Source organism: Phoca vitulina, unplaced genomic scaffold, assembly GCF_004348235.1.
Source record: "Phoca vitulina isolate PV1807 unplaced genomic scaffold, GSC_HSeal_1.0 scaffold9, whole genome shotgun sequence".
NCBI classification, from domain to species: domain Eukaryota; kingdom Metazoa; phylum Chordata; class Mammalia; order Carnivora; family Phocidae; genus Phoca; species Phoca vitulina.
The window spans coordinates 52,988,332-53,006,425 of NW_022589712.1; the positions used below are offsets into that span (position 1 = coordinate 52,988,332).

The 18,094-nt window shown below is 39.9% G+C and overlaps 1 protein-coding gene across 3 annotated transcripts in view; it reads left to right on the forward strand.

The window, feature by feature from the left end:
- The window catches only part of PDSS2 (decaprenyl diphosphate synthase subunit 2), a 267,411-nt gene that overhangs the window by 201,202 nt on the left and 48,115 nt on the right, over positions 1-18,094 (forward strand). For all 3 annotated transcript variants that reach the window (XM_032408135.1, XM_032408134.1, XM_032408133.1), the window contains exon 7: positions 9,782-9,814. In XM_032408135.1, coding sequence (XP_032264026.1) covers positions 9,782-9,814 — 33 coding nt within the window. The remainder of the gene's footprint in view (positions 1-9,781; positions 9,815-18,094) is intronic.

An 18,094-nucleotide genomic window follows, 5' to 3' on the forward strand; every position in this document is an offset into this window, starting at 1 on the left:
GTGACATTCTGACACTGTCGTAACCAGCCATAAACTAGCTTAAGTGAACTACATTTTACCAATGCTAAGCTACAACTCACTCATGCCTAGGTATCCTGCTGTTACTTCTTATTCAAAACGTGAAGCAGAGATTGCTGGTCGAGGCTGGTGTACATAAACATAACACATGTATATTCTTAACCAAAAGAGAAAATGCACAAAGAGTCTTCATTAATGCTACCTGATATTCTTCTAATTATTTATTTTGAGTTGTTTCAAAAGGAATAATATTGACACCCTCTATCATAGAGGGTGGACAGTGTGGGCATTTGAAGGGACTATGTATGAGACCACAAAGACTGAAATGGCTCTAGGTATCTCCTAAATTAAAATATTTCTTAAAGTTTTCTGTTATATTTAAGGAAACAAAGTGCTTGACTACAGGAGATAGAGCAGTAAGTTGCCTGTAGGTTGTCTGTGGCCTCTTAAAGAGGGGGTAAAAGAAACACACAAATACAAGGAATACTGTAATGATGTCATTTAGAGAGCACAGAGGAAAGTCAAGAAATGATTTGAGAAATTGGTGATATCTGAGAGGGTCCTTGAAGAAGCAGATCTCCATGGCAAAGATGGGAATGGGAGGCTTCCTAGGCAACAGAAGTCATGAAAAAGGAATGCAGATGGGCAAGTGCACTGTATTCAAAGAAATACACGTATTATCGTTTGGATGGAATGTGAAAAATATAGGGCAGTATAGGGACAGGCAAAGAATTGCTCTGAAATAGTACGTAATGCCTATGTTTAAAGACTTTGGTTCAAACAAAAACATGTACATGAATGTTCAGAAGAACAACGTTTACAAGAGCCAGGAAGTGGAAACAACCCAACGTCCATCAAATGATGAATGGATAAACAAAATATAGTATGTCCATACAATGGAATATTATCCAGATGTAAAAAGGAGTGAAGTATTGATACGTGCTACAGTATGACAAAAATGTTCTGGAACTAGATAGTGTTGATGGTTGCACAACATTCTGAATGTACTCAGTGCCCCTGAATTATACTCTTTAAAATAGTAAGACTCTGGATGTTTGCTTGCAGAAAACGAACTTGATTCAGGTCAGGGAGCAGACACTGAAAGTCTTTGAACCAGGTAATGCCAAGGTCTGAAATGTGTTTTAGAGAGCTATGTCTGGCTACATCCTAAAGGACAAAGGAACAAGGAAATAGTAGAAAGAAGGAGATCGGTTAGGAAGTTTTGGGGAACCTGTTGATAAGTTCGGGAGAAAAGTACCGATCAGAGTGTTGGTGACAAGAAGGAGGTTAGGTGTAAAACTCACTTCAGAGAGGGGCGCTTGGCTGGCTCAGTTGGTAGAGCATGCGACTCTTGATCTTGGGGTCGTGAGTTCAAGCCCTACCTTGGGTGTAGAGATTACTTAAAATAAAATCTTTGGGGGCAAAAAAAATGCATTTCAGGGAGAAAATGTACAGGGCCTGAAAATTGGTATGATAGGGAGAAGCTGGTAGGTGTGTACTGGGGAAGGGCAGGCAGAGGCCAAAACCAGGATTTTGAATTTGGATTACAGGAACAATCGTGCCATTAATAGAAATAGAAAAGTTAAGTGGAAAAACTGGTATAAGTTTGGTTTTTGACATCGTGAGCTTGAGGTGCACCATCAAGGTTGGTGGCCATCACATTGGAACCTGGCCACTGGAGGAAACAACTCAATTCCATGTTCAGCCTGATTTCCTTGCTCATGGCCTTTCTGCAATCTGGGTAGATTCTGTCTGTGTTTGAAATTTTAAATTTCATGTCTCTTCCAGATTCCAAGAAAGCATAGCAAGAAAAAAAGGTTTGCAAAAGGATGACAAGACTTCTGAATAAAGAAAAATGTATTATGTAGATAACACAAGCCCTTCCTCTTTTTTATTTTTTTATTTTGTAAAGGTTTTATTTGTTTATTTTGAGAAAGTGTGTGAGCAAGGAGAGGGGCAGAGAGAGAGAGAGAGGGAGAGAGAGAATCTCAAGCAAACTCCACACTGAGCACGAAGCTCAGCTTGGGGCTCGATCCCACAACCGTGAGATCATGACGTGAGCCGAAATCAAGAGTCGGATGCTTACCGTCTGAGCCACCCAGTCGCCCCTATCCTCCTCTTTTTTATAATTGGACACCATGACCTTCTGTGCACCTGTCTGTTGCTTCCTCTTTTCCCAGTTAGCCAGAGGAAGAGAATACAAAAAAGCTAATCCTTGAACATTCACATTTCCCTCTAAAGATTAGCTTTCCCAGGTGAAAACAAAAGTAACATCAGGTTCCCGAGAAGTCCAGTTCTAAATGGTGTTGACTTCCTTGCGGATGCCTTCTGTGCTATCTTACTAATGGGCAAGAATGATCAGGATCACAAAGAAGCCTGCCCTGTTCCTTTCTATTCTGATACCTTTCCCGCTTTGTAACTGGAAAGCTGGGTTGGTACAAGGCCTGCTTCTCCTACCAAACCAAAATTCAACTGCTTAAACTTTGGGGCTATCAGATCTAATAGATTCTGATTTGTAAGCTTTTTTTTTTTTTTAAGTTTTTAAAAGATTTATTTGAGAGAGAGAGAGAGCACGAGCAGGAGAAGGGGCAGAGGAAGAGGGAGAAGCAGATTCCCCGCTGAGCAGGGAGTCCAACACAGGGCTCCATCCCAGGACTCTGGGATCATGAACTGAGCTGAAGGCAGACACTTAACCAACTGAGCCACCCAGGTGCCCCTGATTTGTAAACTTTCTAAATCCTCATACACTACCCAAACCATTCTAGGATGAGGATGGAGGTCCTACCCTTCCTCCCTTCCTCTGTTCTCATATAAACCTTTTCATTCATGTATAAATTAAACTCCACCTCTTCATACCAATACAAATGCACAGAGAATTTATTTTCAGTAACACCTGTCTTCTCTAAAGGAGCCAGTGATATTCCTGCAAAAGACCTTTTTTTAATTTTTTTATTTTATTTTATCTTATTTATTTATTTTTTTTATTATTATGTTATGTTAATCACCATACATTACATCATTAGTTTTTGATGTAGTGTTCCATGATTCATTGTTTGCGTATAACACCCAGTGCTCCATGCAGAACGTGCCCTCTTTAATACCCATCACCAGGCTAACCCATCCCCCACCCCCCTCCCCTCTAGAACCCTCAGTTTGTTTCTCAGAGTCCATAGTCTCTCATGGTTCATCTCCCCCTCCGATTTCCGCCCCTTCATTCTTCCCTTCCTGCTATCTTCTTCTTTTTTTTTTTTTAACATATAATGTATTGACCTTTAAAGTGTCATTGTTTTTGCAGCCACCAAAGTAATCTTTTACTCAAACAAGGATTATTAATGGATGATGGGTTAAGACAATTGGATGAATGGTTAGAAGGGAACCAAATAGTCACATGGATTCAAAGCATCCCACAGATTACTTATTAAATACAAAGGGAAGCAGTGAACAAACTTAGTTTCACCAATAATGAGACAAACATATTGTATGACTCCTGATGTAATGGAGAAGTATACAGCATCATGTATGTAATTATCTTGCCAAAAAAAAGTTTTCGTTTAATCTAATCATGAGAAAACAATCAGACAAATCCAGGATAAGGGACATTCTCCAAGGCAGTTGACCTGGACTCTTAAAAAATGCTAGTATTATGAAAGACAGAAAAGGTATTGGGTAGGGACTCTTGTAGATTAGAAGAGATTTAAAAGCCATGACATCCAAAGAGAACGTATGATTTCTAATTTGATCCTGGATCGGGATAAAAACAGCTCTGAACAACACTATTGATTGAACTGGAAACATTTGAGTACAGACCTCTTAGACATCATAGGAAGCGTTAAACTTGTTGGATGTGATAATGGGTTTGTGGTTATGCAGAAGAACATCGTTGTTCTTAGGAGATAAATGCTGAAGTATTCAGGGATGAGACATGATGTCTACAGCTTCCTCTCAGATAGGCAGCAAATGATCATCTAAAGAGAAAGCAAAGATGACAAAATATTAGCAATTGGTTAATGTGGGTGGAGGGCAAATGGGTGTCCATGATGTTCTCTCCTCAAACTAAAAAGTTTGAAGAGGAAAAAAAATAAAAGTTTGAGGAGAAAGGTAGTTTTCCTTAAAATTTTAAAAAGAGAATCTCTCTTTAAAAATGACTGTTATTCCCAAATATAGCTGCTAGCATTTGGGAAGAATAACATGATAAGTAGAGATGATCAGTCTCTAGCAATTTCTGGACTCCCTGCTGTGGAATATTAGTTTTCTATTTTTAGGAAAAGGTTTCTCCATATCCAGCCTTCAAGTCCAGATAGTAGTAGTTGAAAATTGGGAACAGTTCATTTATGTCATCCAATCCTTCTTTGTTACCTGACTTATAAGAAAGCATTTGTTTCTTAAAAGACCATATTGTACATCCATTACTTACCAACAGGGAATCTGTCTGCCTTTGGTCTGCTGAGACTGGTATATAAACCTTTGGAATTAATCCCTCTGTGTATCCTCTCACTCAGAATGCTGGCTTTTTTTTTTTTTTTTTTTTGCTTTTGTACAGAATATTGTTTTACAGTGCTCACTGTAGTTTTCTGAGGAGGCCTCTGGTCTCATGAGCACTGGCACACTATCTTGTCTATTTTCACATTTTTTTTTTTTTTTAAGATAAAACAAGGTTCAAACCACACATTCTCTGTGAACTGCTAAAGACTGGGAAAAATTACTTTCTTTTCTCCTGACCTGGATTGACAAGAAGCACACCTACAGGAGGCAAAAAGATGAGTGAATCCCTTTTAAAGACCCTAGTAATGAAGCCCATGGGGAATTGTCGTGTACGGGAGAATTTACAGTGGCTTCTGGAGATGAACAGTGTGGCAGGAAGAGGTTCAGGACTGCTGGCTGTTGAAATACAGTCTGGATTTATTTTATATCAGCCTATTTTGGGCTCCAGTGAGAAAGTTATTTTATATCTTGCTCTGCTAGAAATATACATGATAAGTGGCAGATGTCAGAAAAAGAGGGGAAAGTTATAACACTCCATTCTCCTTGAGACTTAAGGAGTTTATATAGTTGTTCTCGTTTAGCCTTTGAAGTAAACCCTGATGCATACAGAAGAATAAATTGAAAAGAACATTAGACACAGTCTAAACCAGTGATCTTCAAATGAGTCAGAAACTCAGGGCGAGGGTACTGCGTTTTTAACAAACTATCTAGGTGATTCCGATAGCCAGTCCAGCATTTGTGAGTGCCCAACATTTGGGAACATAGGGTCTAGTAAATACTCTTATTTTACAGATAAGAAAATGAAGATGCACAGAAAATTTTTAAAATTGTTGGAGGTATTAATGTATTATGGGCTAGAAACCATATTTTCTGACACCCAGCATATCACATCTTCCCAGGAGGTCACAGTGCTTTTTGGAGTGGTCACCATCAAGATATTAGCCACTTGCTTTCCTCCATAGACAAGGTGTCCTTAGCACCCTAAGCTTTGAGTTGTGGCTCCTGAAATGTCCTGAGGTGTCTGTTCCGGGCTCTTTCTACTTCAACACACTGCTTTCAAGGTTGAGGCACTTAATTAAACTAAACTGCTGTGTCTATGAGAAGGCTACTAGATCACTCTTCTCTATTCTATCTTTTTGTTGTTTGATTTTCATGAATTATTTGAATTTATATTCCATAGATTTCCCTCCTTAGCCTACTTATAAACAGCAGTTGGGCAGTAAAGTGAACATATGGTATTGTTCAATACAGGTAAAAATGATTTGTCAAACATCAGCTAATCATTCCACATTAACTACATCCTGGCCCTCTGAATCTAAACACCCAACTTTCCTAGAACTAGGAGTGAGTATGATGAACTTCGCTTCGTAAGTTTCCTGAATAGACAGGACATAACCAACATGTATGAAGAAAAAGCACTTATCCATCTATGCGTTCATTCCCCAGATATTATTGGCCATGTGCTCTATACTAATCCTGATCTAGACATGGAATACAGTTGTGAGCAGGAGAGAAAGTTGGTCTATTCTCATAGAGCCTAAGTCCTAGAGGGAGATTGTATGTGAAGCCCATTTAAACAAGGCTGTGCAACCCCTAGAATATAAGCTTCATGAGGGCGGAGATTTTTATCTGTTCTGTTCATGGCTCCTTCTCCAGTGCCTAGGCAGTACCTGACACGTGGGAGGTGCCTGGTGAATTTAGTGAATGAGCAATCATCCGATCAAACAGAAACTATGGCCCCTCCCAAATTAACTGTTTCACAAAAAGAAATAGAATAGGTAATGTTTAATGAGAAGTATCATTTATAGAGGGGATTAAATCATCATTTCCATTGGTTTCTACTGTGCTATATTTTTATAACCTCTAAAAGCCTTTTGTGAAAAAAATTTTGTATCCGAATGTGTATACTCTTAGGCGTGTAGATGACCTATGTAGATATTAACACACATGGCTGGAAATACATACATATTATATACCTATAAAGATTTTAAGTCATAATATTTGTTTTATAAAATAACTCATACTTTTAGGTACAAGCTAAAGCAGTCAAGGATGAAATGGTTTCACAGAACTAGGATGTTTGTTGTGATAAAATAAAAAGGACATTTAGGAGAGCTGCGTTATCAACAGCTGACGTCTGTTCAGGTTGTAAGGGCTGTGGTGGTCGTCATTTTATGGAGGCTTCTAATCTCTCAGCTTTCAGAACATTGAAGAGCTGATACTGAACAGATGTGGATTCCATACATGGTGATTCTCTGCCATCGTCTCCAACAAAGTCTCTCTCTACTGGCTGAAAGGGTGGTAACCAAGCTAGCAATACAAAATAAAATGAGAGAGTTTGAAAATAGCTTGTGATTGATAAAGCACAAGTACCTCAAAATAATAGAATTCTCTAAGATAATTAGTTTATAATCCAAGTAGGGAAAATTGGTTTTATAAAAATTTCTGATAGGACCACTCTAATGTTCTCATCTATAAACAACATTACATTCCTTCTTCCTACCTGAGGAAACAGCTGTTGGGATTTTGTTTTTGTTTTTGTTTTTGTTTTTATGAGATAAACTGGAAACTGACCTAATACCTCCAAAAGGAAAAGTCCACCCTAAGTCATTGTAAATTATATCATTTCTCCCTCTCTCCTTACCTTGCAATCTCAAGATACAAAAGCTCCTCAACTTCCTAGCCTTCAACAAATACCACTTTCAACACTTTTAACATACCTTTTCTGTTAAACACTGAAAGATAAGAATGTTGAAAGATGCTGAATGTTGAGCTGGTTAGAACAGGAACAGAATTGAAAGTAGTGAGGAAATGGCAAATTTGTTGCGGAAATGAGTTGTTTGACAGGAACAATTCTGTAGAGCTCCCAGTTTGTGCATCATTTGAAAAGTCCTGTGCTGGAGCAATCCATACTAATCAGCAAGAGACAAGAGAAAGGATGAACAATTGAAAAGGTGGGAAGCTTGTGACCACAGGATCAACCTCAATGTCAGCTATCTCTTAACCTAAAATGAATTTAAGAGACAGCTGGGAGTTTGAGAACTCAAAGACTAAGCAAATTGTGAAATGCTGTTGCTAAAATTTTGGTCACAAGCCATGGATTATTACTTGGATCAAAGCCAGTTCCTGTCTGCATACTGACAAAGTTTAGTAGCTAGGTCATGAGTACATCTATACAGACATGCTCAAGGGCTCCCTATGAACTGCAGATATTATAGTGGAGAAAGAGAGATTTTCAGCCTAGACAAAACTATTTTGGGAGATGTCCACAGACACACAAGTCAATATAAAATATCTGAGCAGAGAGAAGAATAAGCCTAGTTTTTACATTTCTGCAAGAACTGACTCCTATTCCTTGTGGCATAATGCATCTCAGGATTAAGTTCAAACTCTTCGTAGTTCACTGAAAATCTAGATCCCTAAAAATTTTGAAGAGCAGATTGAAAACTCCAAATTCTCTGTTACATTACATTGGTTGCAGAAGCCTTTTGTGTCATAGAAAACATTCAAGTCACAATTTTAACTTAGAGTGGTTTGTGATGGTGCCCATGGCTAATACCTGAGCAGTGTCTTCTAAGTTACTTATTATGAAAATAAGAAAAACAAAATGCAGGCATCTTTGTATAAATTTTTTAAAAGATTATAAAGAAGCAAGAAGAGTCAGGACCAATGTTACATAAACATCTTTTCTCTCAAGTAGTAATTTGACTTAGGAACAAAATGGTCTCAAGACCTAACCTATTTGCAGATTGAACAGTTCTTACTCTGTGCAGAGGTAGCAGGAGTTTTATTCTGAAGTCTACAAAAATGAGCTGATGTATCAACAAAGATTAATACATTGGTTGTCTCTATCATGTTAAGATATTATATATAATACATTTGAGTATATGTGTTAATTTAAAATTTTTAATAACTAAAATATTTTAAATAAAGTCTGACCCCATATAGAATGTCTTTTTTTTTTTTTTTTAAGATTTATTTTATTTTAGAGAGAGAGAAAGTGCCGGGGGCGGGGGCGGGGGGCACGCAGAAGGAGAGAGAGAATCCCAAACACACCCCATGCTGAGCGTGGAGCCCTGTGTGGGGCTCACTTGATCTCACAGCCCCGAAATCGTGACCTGAGCTGAAATCAGAGTCAGATGATTGACTAACTGAGCCACCCAGGCACCCCTAGTATGTCGTTTTCAATTCCACCTTTCTATCATCCCTGGTGGGGTGGGGAGTGGAGGTGGGGGTCTTTCAACATAATACAACATAGTAAAAATTATGCCAAAGGAAGTGGAAGAGACCCTGGCCCGACAGATTACTCACTGTTTATACAAGAGGAAACATGTCGCTACGGTGGAACCATCTGATAGTCACCACCTTAACCAAGTGATCAAATTTATAGCACTACTAAGAGCGGGGACAGCCTGACATTTTGTGCCTCCTGAATTTGATACAATATTAAGTATGTAATATCTTGTATAAAGTACTCATGGCAGAAACGTTTAAGCAAGCTTTTTCAGACCCAACTTTCAGTTTGCAAGCAAAACAGGGACAAGTTAAATGACACAGTGAAAAACTAATATGACAAATCAAAAAAGTTAATGATTTTCAGAGTGCCTGACTGGCTCAGCCAGTCGAGCATGCAACTCTTGATCACGGGGTTGTGGGTCTGAGCCCCACGTTGGGTGTAGACATTACTTAAAAATAAAATCTAAAAAAAAAAAAGTCAATGATTTTCATGAAAAAGTTAATGGTTTTTATTTTTACTTCTTGAAAAATGGGGAGGATCTAGTCAAGATTTAAGACTAACCAGAGATACAAAAACCATGTGCAATGTGTGAATCTTGATGAATTCTGGTTGGGGGGGAAGCTATAAAAGATACTTTTGGGACAATAGGAGAAATTTGAATATGGATTGTATGTTAGATAATATGGAATTATTGTTAGTTTGTAACATTCGATAGCAGTCATGTGGTTATGTACGAGACATTCTGTGCTTATAAAATGTGCTGAAGCTTGGCGGGGTGAAGAGTCATGATGTATGGCATTGTCATGTCTAGATAGAATGTATACGTGTGCTCACTATCCTGTCCTTTCAACTTTTCAGTGTATTTAAAAGTGTTATATGTATATAGTTGTATAGAGATACAACTCTGTAGATGTATAAAGAGATACATGGTAGAGGACCAAGGGAGAGAGTGTTGACCTTTGTTCTTGGAGAAGTACAAGTTATAGAAGCACTAAATAATTTTTGAAGAACTAACAAATTAATTTCCCCTTCTTTCTACTTTAGGCTCAAGAGAAAGGAAGATTAGACTATGCTAAGGTAGGTAGATTTTATATATACTATACAGTTTTATACATTTCAGTTTGGTGTGTGGTTTTTGTTTATATTTGAAAGGTCAAAAGAGAATCATCCCTTTCAAAGTTGGGGGACACTCCCTGTTAAGTAACAGGCATTAGCAGGTAAGTGTACTTACTGAGTGCCTAGTTCATCCCAAACACTGTTAGGTGTTGAGACTACAACAGTAATCCAGATGAAGTGTTTTCTTTTGGGACATTTACAGTCCAGTGTGGGAGATAGATAACTAATAAACAACTAAATGGATACATCATATAAAGTCATGTGGTGGTAAGTGCCATGAGGAAAAATAAACTGGATAAGATCACTCACCGTTGCTAGAAAGATGCCTTTGGCATCTTTGGCTTTTCGCGCCATTAGATAACACGTGAGAAGCACCACACAGAGCCGACTTAGACTCCTAGAAGTAGTAGTTTTCACATCATCTGTGGAGCTTTTGAAAACACACATGCCTAGGTGCAGCATCACACCCTCTTTCACCAAGATCAAAATCCCCTGGTGGGGAGAGCAGGGCAGGGGCAGGAAGGAAGTATTTGAAAAAAGGCTCCACAGATCATTCTGACACACAGCCTTGTTTAAAAACCGCTGTGAGAGTTCAGATTGCAGTGCACCAGTGCAAGCCTCCGAACACACTTCGGTCACATTCTGTGCTTCCCCCGGGGACAAATGGAACATTGTAGCAGGTGCATGGGCTGCATATAGCTGCTTGGCTAAAGGAAGGCGCTAACTATCTGGTTTATGCAGCAATCAGGACTATCCCGGGTATGAGCACACCTGCACTCCAAAGACAAGGAGGAAGAGATACAAGCTGTAAGGGCTCTGCTCGCAGTGGGACAACTGAAACCCACGATGATCTCTCAGGGCCGATCTGGAACCTCGTGCTCTCCTGACAGTCCCGGGGGTACACCCATGGCTGCATGCATTTGCTCTCTTTTCCTTAACTGAGATGCAGTTCCTCCTTCTCTCTGTCTCACAAACTTTTGCTTCCTTTCAGAAAAACTAGATAAGAGCACCTCTAAACTGAGGGCCTCCATATGCATCACTCTTCTTAGATGTCTACTTGACCCTGTGTACCCAAACTCAGGCTGTGGACATATCCTCCTGGGTCTCCCACAGGCATCTTAAACTGAACTCACCATCTTGTCTGACATCTCTGGTCTTTTTTTTTTTTTAAGCTTTATTTATTTAAGTAGCCCCTACACCCAATGTGGGGTTCAAACTTACGACCTCAAGATCAAAAGTTGCATGCTTTTGTAACTGAGCCAGTCAGGCACCCCTAAATAGACCTTATTTTTTAGAGAAGTTTTAGGTTCACAGGAAAATTGGGCAAAAGTATCAAGAGTTACCATATCCCCTGACCCTACACACACGCAGCCTCCCCTACTATCAGTAATCTGCAGGAGAGTGATACATTTGTTACAGTCAGAGAAACTACATGGACATATCATCAGTACCCAAAGTCCATGGTTTACATCAGTGTCCACTCATGTTGTATTTCTTGTCCTTTTAACTTATTCTCTCTCCTGATGTTGGCCCTGTCATCCCCCCAGTCAACCCTGTGAGAATCTTAGAAGTCACCCTTGACGGCTCCTACTCCCTCACCCCCAGGTTCTTTACCAAGTCATGCCATTTTGGTATCCTACGTTTTCTTAAATCCAGCCCCTCCTCTTGATCTGTCTTCCATTACTTACATTGACTTTCTTCACCTGACCACTGGAAAGCCTACTGACTGGTCTTCCTAACTTTGTCACCACAAGTCCATTACCAACTGGAATGTCTATCTAAATCATAAACCTGACAATTTCAGACTCCAGCTTAAAACCTGCCATTGGCTCATGTCGTTTATAAGGCAAATTCAAAGCTTGCTAGATGATTTCACCCCCTTGAGGGACTCTCCAGCGTCATCTCTTCCTACCCTGTGTTCCAGCAGCACCAGATCACACAAAACATACTGTTTCTGTTTTCCAGGCCTTGGCTCATGCTGTCCCCTCTGCTTGAAATGCCCTTCCCCCTTTATCAGCTACCCCTGTTCTTTCTGTAAGGCTCCAGTTAGGACCATCTCCTACAGGTAGTCCTCCCTGGTTCCCCAGGCTGGATTAAGTGCTTTCCTTCATTCTTTAATACTTCGTGCATCTCTCAGTCATTGTACTTACTCTGTAATATAATGCCCCATTTATGGGAAAGACTGTACACTGTGAGCTCTTTGAGGGCAGGGACAGTGTCTTATTTGTCTTTGTATACTCGGTGGTTAACACGGTGTTTGGCACATGGTAAATGGTGAGTGACTGAATGAGGGAGGAAGGTAGGGAGGGAGTGGATGAATGTAGAAAATAGAAGAGTAAGAAATGAGTAAGAAAAGAGAAGACACATGAAGTTAGTTTCAGGAGAAAATCTGGTATAGGGTTTTTTATCTCAATCAGAGAGGAAAGATGCTTTTGATACACGTTGCAGATATCAACAGGGTTAAAAAAATTGTTTGGGAAGGCTGTAATATACTAGCTTGGAGATAAAGGCTGGGATTTCACTGTGTGGTAGTAAAGGAAAACTAACAAAAAGAGTCAGGGAAAAGTCAACACAATTTGGCAATAGAGTGACTATTGGTCATTGATGTTTATTCATGACTCAGAGAACTCCTTCAGGGTTTTTTATCGCAGAGGCACATGACAGTTGAAGAGGTTAAGAGAAAGGATAAAACATGATGCACAGATAGAACACCCCTGGGCGAAGCAGTGGCTTGGCCACCAACTCACTGCAAAATCTAGTATCACTTACCCTCTCTGGTCTTCCTTCGGGTTGCTTCATATACAGCGAGCAGTTTCGAAGAGTGCTAGTCAATTCTTTGGACCCATTCCAAATTCGAGAGAAGACGTTCTTCTTGAGGGGTGGGGGGCATTCTTATCTTGTACACCTGAGGTCCAGATTCATCCCTTCATCCACTTTATCCACCCAGCCACTGTGCATGGAACAGTTAATATGTGCAAGGCACTATGCTAGTGCTGCCTGTCACCGTGAGCAAGACTGATGTAGGCCTTGCCACCACATGCTTCCTTGACTCAGACGTCCCTGTCTAAAGTAGCCACTCCCCGGGGCGCCTGGGTGGCTCAGTCGGTTAAGTGTCTGCCTTCGGCTCAGGTCATGATCTCAGGGTCCTGGGATCGAGCCCCACATCGGGCTCCCTGCTCAGCGGGGAGTCTGCTTCCTCTCCCTCTGCCTCTCCCCCCAACTCGTTTTCTCACTCACTCTGTGTGCTCTCTCTCCCTCAAATAAATAAATAATCTTTAAAAAATAATAATAAAGTAGCTACCCCCCCTTTGCTCTATTTTTTCTTAACATTTATAGTAATGTAGAATTATCATTTTCATTGAGTTGCTTGTTCCTGCTTTTTCTCTTTCACTGAAACATAAGAGCTCCAAAGGCAGGGCCTCGTACATGGTCACATCATCTGTACCCAGCACAGGCTCTATGTAGGAGGCTTGGTGAATGCATGCATGTGAGTTGCATTAGTGTTATTCTAGAAGTGTGGGAGGTTCTGGGAGGTCTGGAATGGAGTATTGTAGACTTCAATGAACCACTTTAAGAATATGTTGACTATATGGAGCACTGGGTGTTATGCACAATGAATCATGGAACACTATATCTAAAACTAATGATGTAGTGTATGGGGATTAACAATAAAAAAAATTAAAAAAAAAATATGTTGACTATATAACACAATCCATCTCAATGGTTAATAGCCCTAAGGTTGCCTTCCCAAGTGCCTAGTGACAATATTTCTCATGCCAGTAAACAGAACCTACCCCTCTGGAATCTGTGGTACAGTTCTGACACTTAAGGGCCATCACTTGATCTAGGCAATTAATCTAAACTTATCATCCTTACACAGACCTAAACCCAAGTAACATGGGGAAAAAAAGATTATATCCATCTCTTCTAGGTATGGGGGAGATGTCTGCAGGGTCCAGTTTATGATACTGTCTCCCGTGCAGTGTACCGTGGGCCCATAGTAATACCTGTCATGACCCCAGGTCTCTTCCTCTCTGTTTGGCATGATCATGGTGCTTGTGCTGACTGATGCAGGCCCCATGCTTAGTAGCTCAGGGCCACCCTTGTGGGATTATCTGTAAAAGGACATTTAAAAAAACTCAGCAGCCATTTCTGGAGATCATCATGAAATGTATTTGTGGCTGGAAATTTTGTTACTTCCAAGTGATTGAGTATTTACCCAAAAGCCAAATTTTATCTGAAAAAATCCGATTCTGAGGACCATAGGAAATTATTTTGGCCATGTGCTCTGTGGCCTCACCTGCCATCTCTCAAATTCTGTTGGTCTCAGCAGGGCGAGGAAGTCAAGAAAGAGGGGGAAGAGGTGGTAACTTCAGAATCAGTCTTGGCTGGATCTTGAGACTGTCACTTTCCGCAAAACAGTGGTCTGTACTCAAACACTCAGATAAGAAATGGAGTTACTTTTTAATTAGTTCTTGTTGCGAGCGAGTCTGGATATGAATGCTTTACACCGCCACAGTGCCTTTCATCTTAAGACATCAAAGCACTCGACAGCTATTAATTCATTACGTCTCTCCCGCCTCTGTCAGGTGGTTAACACACTTATGGGAGCACTCTACCTATCGCGGAAACTCATCCACCTGGAGTCTGGGCGAGGACAGGGGCTGTGTCACTGTAAGGCGATTCCACCCAGTAGCTTTTAGAATAGAAAAACGAGGAACGTCTTACTTACCTAGTTAAAACTGCGGAAGTCTTAGTAGACAGAATACAGTTACCAGAAGTGAACTGTGACCCGGAAAGCTGGTGCTAACACTTTGGCTCATATGCACAATACGATGGGGATCTTAATTACAGTGACTGGTCTGCAGCCCTGGGTGTGTATCTCTCAGACTCTAGTCCACGCTCCCCGGGCTTCTGGCCCCACGGTTAAGCACGGCTGATTCAGGGCAGTGCTAGAGGGAAGAGTGCCACCTATTGAATTACAGGAATTCATGGGCACTTGTTGGGACTGGTGGAGAAGTTTCTCAGACCACACTCATGCTTGGTTTGCTATGGTAACATATATATGTCTGAAAGAAAACGAATATGTTGACTACTCTTGCTCAGAAAAACACGTACAAACGTCTGTGTATTTTCCCCAGCTGGAGCTGAGCGTATGCCTGCAGTTAGCCCTCCTGTCTCTCTGCTGCTCAAAGACTGAGGCAGATGGTATTTTTACCACTTCAGGCAAAACATGGCACCTATGGTTCGGCTTTCTACGATTTTAATTTTTTAACACTTCCAAAATGGCTTGCCCAAATAGCTCCAGCGTAAAGATGCAGACTTCTTCCCCAATTTCTTTTTAATAATTGCTTCAGATACCCAGATATGAATAAAGAGCACTTGGTCAAAACCAAACTCCGTCAAGCGCTCATTCCCGCTCATTCTTTCACAAGTACTCCGGACCAGGCCTTAACGGGGCTTCTTTGACCTTCATGCTAATTTTGACACAAAGACTCTAAATGGTTTACAAGGGCTTTCTTTACAGTCCTCTCTAGTCTTTCCTGTGCAGTTCATAATAATTTTCCCCATGACTCAGTACAGAAGAGAGAGTTGCTTTTTTAATGTCTTCCTCCTGAGGTTCGCTCTAAGCACAGAGTTGCTCAAGGTTAAGCACTGGGTAAAGAAAGATCTTGCAGGTGTTAATTCATTAGGCATCCAGTTCTCGGTTGAACGTAAGAGAGATTTTTTTTAAAAGGAGTGGGTTTTGACGTGCCCTCTCTGCTGGAATCTGTTCAGGCTTGCATCCCACCACGCTCAGGCTCAGTGTCTAGAGCTGCTCTTCTCCCTCCCCGCCCTCAGAAGGCCTTGCACATTCTGTTTGATTATAAAACGCATTTGCATAGGGTACACATTAAAATTCTCTTCCCACCAGCAAACAGTGCTGTCCGCAGACATTTGCATTTGCATGCTCACATATCATCACTTCCCTTCAAGAAGAAAAAAGAGGCTTTCCTCCCATGTCATGGTTCTCCTTTCCAAGGTTTGCCCTTTAGTCTTTTTTTCTCTTTTATCATCCATAAATTGCTTCCGCCATTTTGCTGCAGACTGAGTCCAAAATTCTACTTTTTTGAAGCTTGAGTATAGAAAATTTTCTGTAAATATTATTGTCCTTTCTTTACTGACAAAGCCAGACTCTTTTTTTTTTTTTTTTTGGCAGACAGTTTTTGCCTGCTCGTTCTCTCTCATAACCCTAGCTAACTGGCTCTGAGAATTTTTCACATTGGCACATTTAGAGACCAGATGTTACTGTGTTTTCTCTTCCGTGTACCCCTTTCTTGGGCAGATGCTGCTTCTCCTACCCTGGGACTTCACATTAGCTCCTTTGGTAAAGTATTCCATACGGCATCACCGGATGCACTAAATCTCTCGTTTCCTCTAACCTCCTGAAGTTGTCTTTACATTTAGGATTTCTGTTTTCATGGTAACGACAGGGACTATGTAGAAGCGTGGTCATTCCTTTCTCCCATAAAGGACTTGTGGTCCAATTAAATGAGGTGTTTATAATAGAATTTAATGAAGAAAATCCAAATACCATAACGATATGGGTGCAACTATGTAAAATTTTGATAAAGACTGGAAGAAAGCATTAAAAATATAAATACAGGCATTAAGGTGATAACATTTCAGCATGTTTTAAAATAAATACATTGTATTTTTTTTTTTTTTTAAGATTTCTGGTTTTGAAATGTGGACTCACATTTGATTGAGAATTTTTTCAGATATGACCTGAGCTACTGGGAATTGAAAAATAACTTGCCTGAAATCATGTGTTTAGTGACATAACCAAAATTTAATTTTAGGCTCCTAAAAAATTGAGTGCCTGCTTCTATGGCAATAGGCAGAAATGCATGGTTGGAAAATGTCATTTTTGTACACTGCAAGTTTTTGGGCTAGGCCTCTAGTAGTGGTTGAAGTGATGGAAGACAGTTGAGGAGAACGGAAAAATCTAGCACGCTGATGAGCAAAGCACAGCATAGGGATAGTGCTGGAAGGGACTGCCAGGACTGCCATCTGAAAGTTTTAAATCCCCCACCCCTTATTTCCTTAAAAATCAGATAAAAAAAGTTATTTTTCTTTTGACAGTCACATTTCATGCAAGTGTTTTTTCTTGCAGCAGTAATGGGTGGATTTTATTTAATCTGTTTTTTAAAACAATTAATTTACTAAAGTCAGTTTTTGCAACTACTCTTTGATTCCAGATCTCCTTTAAAATACAATTATTAAGGATGGAAAAATAGTCATTGGTCAATTTCTGTCCATAGTAAAGTATGGCTTTTGTACCATGTGGAACTTTTAATCAAAAATAGATTCTAGGGGCACCTGGGTGGCTCAGTCAGTTAGGCAAGTCCCACTCTTGATCTCAGCTCAGGTCTTGAACTCAGGGTCATGAGTTCAAGCCTGGCATTGGGCCCCACATACAATAGTAAGTATCTTGAACCAGAGTTGTACCTTACTATGAGCCCTCAAGTCTTTTTGCAAAACAGTTGCTCTTGGGACATTCATTCACTGTACTCTGAGCACCTAACACAGTGCCTGGCACGTACTAGGTACCAAATAAATATTTGTTGAATTAGAATAGAATAGAATGAGTGAATAACCCAAGATAAACCAAAGGTTTGTGCCTAGATTCTGTTCTTTTCATTCATAAGGCATGATGATTTCCTCCTTAAGTCTCTGAGTATATTATTTTCATTTGTCCCCAGTGACTATCATCTTGCTTTGATGATCTCTTCCTCTAATTTCTTAATGTTATTTTAAAATTAGATTCTTATTCTCTGAGGTGTTAGCAATCCCACACACCTCAATGGCATCAACAGATTTGATGATCATAATCTCTATTCCCCTGTGGATCGTGAATAATATTATTAAATGCTATCAATAATAAGCCTCTTTATGACATCATAAAATATACCATTCTCTCAGTTGTTAACCCAAATAGTATTGATATTATTTGAATTCAATTCTCTACGTAGTTGCAAATCTTTTTTATTTTTCTTCAAATCATATATTCCTAGCTTGTTGATCTTGGGTTTCTAATTTTATATGTAAACTGCGAAATTAGTTCACAATAATAATATTTAGTGGGACCATCTTATTCTTAAAATTACCATTTTGAATTACTGATGTCCAAAAAATTGCATATCTACGTAATACCTATCATTCATCAGGAAGCTAAGGCAGACTTAGATTGTTAGTGAA